Source organism: Nannospalax galili, unplaced genomic scaffold, assembly GCF_000622305.1.
Source record: "Nannospalax galili isolate Female #2095 unplaced genomic scaffold, S.galili_v1.0 scaffold1296, whole genome shotgun sequence".
Classification (NCBI taxonomy): Eukaryota; Metazoa; Chordata; class Mammalia; order Rodentia; family Spalacidae; genus Nannospalax; species Nannospalax galili.
Window position 1 is genome coordinate 383,405 of NW_008338720.1, and position 8,341 is coordinate 391,745.

The 8,341-nt window shown below is 43.1% G+C and overlaps 1 protein-coding gene across 2 annotated transcripts in view; it reads left to right on the forward strand.

Annotated features, from left to right (window-relative positions):
• LOC103734421 (guanine nucleotide-binding protein G(q) subunit alpha) overlaps nucleotides 1-8,341 on the forward strand; it is a 320,299-nt gene extending 311,958 nt beyond the window's left edge. The window contains exon 7 of one of the 2 annotated variants that reach the window (XM_008833346.2): nucleotides 7,791-8,341. In XM_008833346.2, coding sequence (XP_008831568.1) covers nucleotides 7,791-7,981 — 191 coding nt within the window. In that variant the 3' untranslated portion in view covers nucleotides 7,982-8,341. Of the gene's footprint in view, nucleotides 1-6,830; nucleotides 7,182-7,790 lie in introns of those variants that run through there. The other variant, XM_008833345.3, reaches the window with a different exon arrangement.

Genomic DNA, 8,341 nt, shown 5'->3' on the forward strand with positions numbered 1-8,341 from the left:
AAATTGGAATCACACAGATGATGGATTAGACTCAAAAAGTAAAGACAGTTCAAAGGCCAAGAAATCAATAGTTCATTCCTTGTTTCTCTGGTTTTCTTTACCCTAGAACCGAATGGAAGAAAGCAAAGCACTCTTTAGAACAATCATCACCTATCCCTGGTTCCAGAACTCCTCGGTTATTCTATTCTTAAACAAGAAGGATCTTCTAGAGGAGAAAATCATGTATTCCCACCTAGTTGATTACTTCCCAGAATATGATGGTAAGTGGACATTCAGCTGCGAGCCTTAGCATCTGAGGAACTGTGTTGTCAATACCAATACACTAAGCAGCACGGTACACTGCCAGGAGCCATAGGGCCATAGTGCAAGAGACAGTACAGTGTAGCGTCCTGTAGCCACAGGGCCTGCGGTGCAAGAGGCAGCGTGGTACAGCGCCCCATGGAATCTGCAGCACCCACTCGAGTTTGACCCTGCATTATTTTCACCATTAAAAAAATAGATCTTCCCAGCTACATTGTGACTTCTGAACAGATAGACACCACTATCTTAAGACAGTCTTGTTAGCTGATTGCATCCATAACCATTCTCCCAAGCACTCAGAGCCCCTTCCCTGTAAAGCTTAAACCAAATGCAGGTGAAACAAACCAGAGGCTGCTTCCTGTGGTTAAGGATAAAGCTTATTGCCACACAGCCACATGCTTTCCTAGGGCTACGTTCTCACTACCGCAGCAGACATGAGTCATTGTGACAGACATTGAATGATCTTCAAAACCTAAAATACGTCATCTCTGGCCCTTTAAGGAAAGAGTATGCCAAGCCCTGATCCGAGAGTAGCTGAAGACACACACTTTGAACATCTCCAAGTGCTGCTACTCACTTGCTCCATTGCATTGGACAAACGCATTTAACCCTGCTTGGTTTACTCCTCCATTTAAAGAACTAATAGAATCATAAGTAAATGAGAGCATAGCACCTACACTGAGTAGGACCACGCCCCAAAGTATTTGCAGAGTGACTAACAGCAGAAGTGACTGCTTTCAAAATGACATCATCAGCACAGGAGATCTGGATGTCAATTCAGTGCTGTTTTCGTGCTCCAAAATCTCCCCAGGAGCAAGGAAATTCTCTAAAGACTAAGAATCACTTTTGCTTCGTTGCTTTCTGAGAAGATTTGGGCACCCATTTATTCTGTATGCATTAGGTGCAGTGCTGGCTCATCCAAAGGAAATGGGACATGCTTAACAACTGAAGTTCCTGCTGTCTCCAATGCATATGGATGTTTGAATGTGTTGCCAGCTGTTAGAAGCAGGGACCATTTTGTTAGCAGGGTGTTCACATTTCTCCAAGTACATTTTCCTGTGTGCTTTGTAGTTCTTTTAAAAAAACAAATACTGAAGTCGGGCGTGGTGGCGCATGCCTTTAGTCCCAGCGCAGGCGGATTTCTGTGAGTTCAAGGCCAGCCTGGTCTACATAGTGAGTACGGGTCAGCTGGGGCTACAGGGAGACCCTGTCTCAAAAAGACCAAAGAAAACAAAAAACAAATACTGGTGCTGGGTGTGGTAATGCACACCTTTGATCCCAGCACTTGGGCGAACAAATACTGGTGCTGGGTGTGGTAATGCACACCTTTGATCCCAGCACTTGGGAGGCAGAGGCACGCAGATGTCTGTGAGTTCAAAGCCAGCCTGCTCATAGTAAGTTCCAACACTGCTGGGGCTACAGGGAGACCCTGTCTCAAAAAGACCAAAAAAAAAAAAAAAAAAAAAAAAAAAACACACCCAAAAACAAATACTGCCTTAGCCAAATAGTATTTTCTTCTTACTCCTCTTGTCACTAACCTGGAAGCAGATAGTAAATACCTGATATCGCCTCTGTATTCCTGAGGAAGCTGTGGAAGGAAATGAGTCTGTATGTGCTATACTGTTGGCCTGTGTAACAGGCTAAGCCCAGGTGTAACAGGCTAAGCACAGATGAATAACAGAACAGGAGCAAGTAGCACCCACGTCAGATCTACGTGCTCACGCCTGCTCATACACCCAGAAGGAGCACCAGTTTCTAAAGTGGTGAGAGTCGGTGAACAGAAAATGGCTACACCATACACAGCACCTGGTCTGTGGGACCCTTGTTTAACCACTTCTGTGAGGACAGAGAGCAGTGCACAGCTGCAAGTAGAAACCCCCGGCAACCAGCTGCCCAGCTACAGCAAACAGCCCCACCATAGAGTGACCGACGACTCTAGTCGAAGATCCTAGGCTGAGAGTTTGTGGAACTGGTACTTTCCGAGACATCTGCAACTTCTTTATAAACCTCTTTGGTCCAGTTATCCCATAAAGCACACATAATGCCCATAAGAAATATGAGCACAGTTAAAAAAAAAAAAAGGCACAGACTTGTTCTCAAAGAAACATAGCCATCACTTCATGCGATCCCAAGTCCGTGTGAGATGGGCCAAGACTGATAAAGAAGTAAGTCCACCACAGTGACATGTCTATAGTGAGCGTGTTCATAGTATTATAAATTCCACAGTTCCACAGTTCCACACTCACAAGGTCTTAATGAATACCACTTCTGTATTTCTCTTCAGGAAGGGAAATTGCCATTTCCACGTGGACCTGAATCGCAGAATTGTTCAGAGAGATTGTGGAATCCAGTGCCTGCTATGATGACTGTAGTGATTTATTTGTAGTTCATGTGCATTCAAATAACATATTTTATGCTTGAAAATATTACATACTACAGTAAACTTGAACCTAGTTCTGATATTCTTTAGGATAAATAAAACAGCCAAAAAACAGTTAATCCTTTCCACCATAACAGTCTATTAGTCCCTCCTTTGAAGTGTTTTCAGTGCTATTGTGGAACCAATAAGTTAACCATAGTACTTTGAAAAAGACAGAATATTAATAAACATCTTACATCTTACAAATATGACATTCAATAATTTCATATGACATTGGATTTTAATTATGGCGCCTTCATTTGGCATGAGGGCAGCCTTCCTGGAAGCTCCATTCTGAGCACCTATGTTAAAAGCATAAAAATTACTGTTATTACTCATATAAAAAAGTCTGTACTTTCATAGCTCTTTCCATACATTCCAGCCTGGCATAAGGGATATAAGCTCATAGGTGTCAAGCCCCAATTTATAATGGTGTTGATGTGAAAGCTCTCAAGTTGTCTGAGATTTAGGATTAAGGTAGTTAGAATTGGTGCTTAGGCTTGGCAGAGGGAGTAGACCTGTGCTGTGAATCCTGGGATGGTCTTTCCCAGAGAGAAGGAAGCAGCACTTGCTTCTTCCTGGTGTAGAGTAACTTACACCATGACCACCCAGGTGCTCAGCTCCTGAGAGGTGATAGTGTTTGGGTGTTAGTAATTTATTTATATGTTTTAAATTCATGCATTTGAGGCTGAAGAAATGGCATTCAAATCCCAGTACCCACATGGTAGCTAACAACCATTCATAACTCCAGTTCCAGGGACTCTAATGGCCACTTCTGGCCTCCATGGTCACTGCATGCCACGGGTGCACTTACACACATGCAGGCAATACACTCATACAAATAAACAAACAAATAAATGGGTTTTTTGTTTTTGTTTTGGGTTTTTTTTTGTTTGTTTGTTTTTTGTTTTTTGTTTTTTTTGTCTTTTTGAGACAGGGTCTCCCTGTAGCCCCAGCTGTCCTGGAACTCACTATGTAGACCAGGCTGACCTTGAACTCACAGAGATCCCCCTGCCTCTGCCTCCCGAGTGCTGGGATTAAAGGCATGCGCCACCACGCCCAGCAAGGTTTTTTCTTTAATTCATACATTTCTCAGAGTCTGTTAAGTAAGTATTAAACTGCTTAATTGAGATATGATTCATGTTATAATTCACCCATTACACAATTAATTAATGGTTTGGGGCACAGCACATTGTTAACTTATTTTAAATATGATAAAATGCCATTCAGAACATTTAAATTGGAACTTTTTATTTGTTTGGTTGGTTTGATTTACTTTTGAGACAGAGTCTCCCTATAGCCCCAGCTGCTCGCTATGTAGACCAGACTAGCCTCAATCTCAGACTCACCTGCCTCTGTCTTGTGCATGCTGGGATTAAAGGTATGTGCTACCATGCATGCCTGGCTAAATTACAACTTTTAAATATGTGAACCCATGACATTAGTATATATAATACTATGTGGCTTTTGCCAGTGCTTCCAAAATATTTCACTTCTCCAACTAAGTGACCACACTCAAGTGTCCCGTCCCTTAGCCCAAAGTAGCCTTTACTTTCTCCCTCTGTGAATCTTTTTATCTTAGGTACATCTTATAAGAGGAATCATACAGTATTTGTTTATGTCTGGCATACTGATTTGAGAATAACATTTTCAATGGTCATACGTCTTATAGTATCTACTACTAATGGCTTACGTATACTACTTACACATACTGCTCATACAGTCTACTTATGGATATATCACCATTGGTCTGTCCTATTATCTGAGTTATTCCTACTGATAAGTATTGTGACAAATGCTTCTATAACATTCACCTATGAAAGCTGTACGTCTCAATTTATTTGGAATGTGATTGCCTGGGAAGAGAATTGCTGAATTGCATGGTAATTTTAATCTTGGGTTTTTGGGAAACTGCTGCTTACCACAATGGCTGCACCACTGTACATGCCCACCCAAAGCAGGCAGAGCAGCAAGCTTCACATCCTGCCAACGGTGTTACTGTCTCCCTTTAAAATGATACCTAGGCAGGTAGTTGGGAAGGGGTATCTCCTGATTTTATTTGATAACAAAGTTAAGCATCTTCCTGTGTACTTATTAAATCTGAGTCTTCTTCAGAACTGTCGAGTCTTTTGCCCAGTTTTAATCAGGTTATTTACCTTTTGTCAAGTTATAGGATCTCTTTTTATATTCTAGATGCTAAACTGCCTACATGATAATAAAAGCTTTTAATTCTGATGGGTCCAGTTTAGCTTTTTGTTTGGTTTTGTTTGTCTTCTTCTGCCTCTGCCTTGGTGTCCCCTAAAAACCCACAGAAAAATTATTATTTAACTGTTACAGTTTCAACTCTATTGCTATGATAAAACACCTTGACAAAAAGCAACTTAGGGGAGAAAAGGATTTGTTTGGCTTTCAAGTCCAGGTCACAGTCCATCATAGTGAAGAAGTCAAGGCAGGAGTTCGAGCAGGTGGTCACATCCCATCCATGCAAGAGCAGAGCAGAAGCGTACCTTGCTTGCTGCATCCAACTTTCTTCTGTCCTGTGTGTTTCGGAGACCCTGCCTAGGGAATGGTGCCCCTCACAATGGCTGTCTCTTCCCACGTAAATTAACAGTGCCCCAAAGTCATGGCCATGGGCCAACCTGATCTCGATAATCCTTCATTTGAGACTCCCCTTTCAGATGACTGTAGGTTGTAGCAAGTTGACATTTAAAACTAACCAATACAACAAGTTTCTAATTTATCCAAATAAATTAATCCTCCCTTTTCAAGGACTGTAAGACAATGTCTGAGGCATAAGAGACCCCAAGGAAGTACAGGAAACTTCAAACCAATGCTTACCATCACACACAGTGAATTTAACACTGTAAATGTGGTGTGGTCAGAAACACCAGTGGCTGTAGAAGTCACACTGCAGAGAACTGTTGTAGCTGGACCTGAAATTGAGGAGCAAGTATTCTATTTTGATTGAAATTTCAATCCAAAGAATGTAAAATGACTCACAATGCCAAAGCTTTTGTGTGTATGTGTGCATGGGTGTTGTATGTGTGCATGCATGTATATTAGCTTGCAGGTGCATGCACATCAGTGTATGCTTATGTGTAGAGGCCAGAAGTTGATGTTGGTGTCTTCCTCTATTGTTATCTTAGTTTTGAAATAGGGTCTCTTACTGAATCTGAAGCTCACTGATTGACTGGACTAGTGACCAATGAGCTCCAAGGATCCACCTGTCTCTGAGCCAGTCCACCCTCCACCTGCAGTGCTGGGGTTACAGATGTATGCCCCTGTGCCCAACTTTTATGTTGGTGCCAGGGATCCAAACGCAGGTCCTCGTGCTTGCAAGCACTTTACCTATTGAGTCATCTTCCTAGTCCCTATAATGTCAAATTTTTAGCAAACAGATTGATAAGACACACAAAACAGCTATGTCTGTACGCTCACTTATTACAAAGATGAAGTAGCCTAGTGGGAGAGGACTAAGCTATCACCCTTCTAGTGGAGAGTTCACAGTGGTTCTCTTATCAACCAAAGAATCAGGGGGGAATATGATCTTATCCTGACTTTGAAGTCCTCTGTCTGTTTGTAACCATCTACATTTTTTGAATGATGGATGGATGGATGGATGGATGGATGGATGGATGGATGGATGGATGGACGGACGGATGGACGGATGGATGGATGGATGGATGGATGGATGGATGGATGGATGGATGGATGGATGGATGGATGGATGGATGGATGGATGGATGGATGGATGGATGGATGGATGGATGGATGGATGGATGGATGGATGGATGGATGGATGGATGGATGGATGGATGGATGGATGGATGGATGGATGGATGGATGGATGGATGGATGGATGGATGGATGGATGGATGGATGGATGGATGGATGGATGGACGGACGGATGGACGGACAGATGGACACATGCAGGCCGGTAAAATTACAAAGAAGAGAAAAAAATCGCACAGTGTGATTTAAGAGATCAGATCCAAAATGCAGATTAGTCTTTTGTAGGCACATGACACAACAGATGCCTGTTGAACAGATGATGAACAAATGTGTTAGTGGATCAGGTAACAAATCTTGCTCCTCCTCTCTTGGCCAACAGGACCCCAGAGAGATGCCCAGGCAGCTCGAGAATTCATCCTGAAGATGTTCGTGGACCTGAATCCAGACAGTGACAAAATTATCTACTCCCACTTCACGTGTGCCACAGACACGGAGAACATCCGCTTCGTCTTTGCTGCGGTCAAGGACACCATCCTCCAGCTGAACCTGAAGGAGTACAATCTGGTCTAACCGTGCCTCCCAGAAACCCGCCCTTCCCTTTCCTGGTGGGCTGTTGAAGATATACAAGAGGGACTGTATTTCTGCGGAAAACAGTTTGCATAATACTAATTTATTGCCGTCCTGGACTCTGTGAGCCTGTCCACAGAGTTGTAGTAAATATTATGATTTTATTTAATATCAACCAAAGAATCAGGGGGGAATATGATCTTATCCTGACTTTGAAGTCCTCTGTCTGTTTGTAACCATCTACATTTTTTGAATGATGGATGGATGGATGGATGGATGGATGGATGGATGGATGGATGGATGGATGGATGGATGGATGGATGGATGGATGGATGGATGGATGGATGGATGGATGGATGGATGGATGGATGGATGGATGGATGGATGGATGGATGGATGGATGGATGGATGGATGGATGGATGGATGGATGGATGGATGGATGGATGGATGGATGGATGGATGGATGGATGGATGGATGGATGGATGGATGGATGGATGGATGGATGGATGGATGGATGGATGGATGGATGGATGGATGGATGGATGGATGGATGGATGGACGGACGGATGGACGGACAGATGGACACATGCAGGCCGGTAAAATTACAAAGAAGAGAAAAAAATCGCACAGTGTGATTTAAGAGATCAGATCCAAAATGCAGATTAGTCTTTTGTAGGCACATGACACAACAGATGCCTGTTGAACAGATGATGAACAAATGTGTTAGTGGATCAGGTAACAAATCTTGCTCCTCCTCTCTTGGCCAACAGGACCCCAGAGAGATGCCCAGGCAGCTCGAGAATTCATCCTGAAGATGTTCGTGGACCTGAATCCAGACAGTGACAAAATTATCTACTCCCACTTCACGTGTGCCACAGACACGGAGAACATCCGCTTCGTCTTTGCTGCGGTCAAGGACACCATCCTCCAGCTGAACCTGAAGGAGTACAATCTGGTCTAACCGTGCCTCCCAGAAACCCGCCCTTCCCTTTCCTGGTGGGCTGTTGAAGATATACAAGAGGGACTGTATTTCTGCGGAAAACAGTTTGCATAATACTAATTTATTGCCGTCCTGGACTCTGTGAGCCTGTCCACAGAGTTGTAGTAAATATTATGATTTTATTTAAACTCTTCAGAGGAAACAGGATGCTGAAGTACAGTCCTAGCACATTTCCTCTCTCTCTCTCTCTCTCTCTCTCTCTCTCTCTCTAGGCAAACCTGTGACTCAATGTATTTTAAATTCTCAGTCATTCACTCACAAAGACAAAAACGCTTTCTCTCTCTCTCTCTCTCTCTCTCTCTCTCTCTCTCTCTCTCTCTC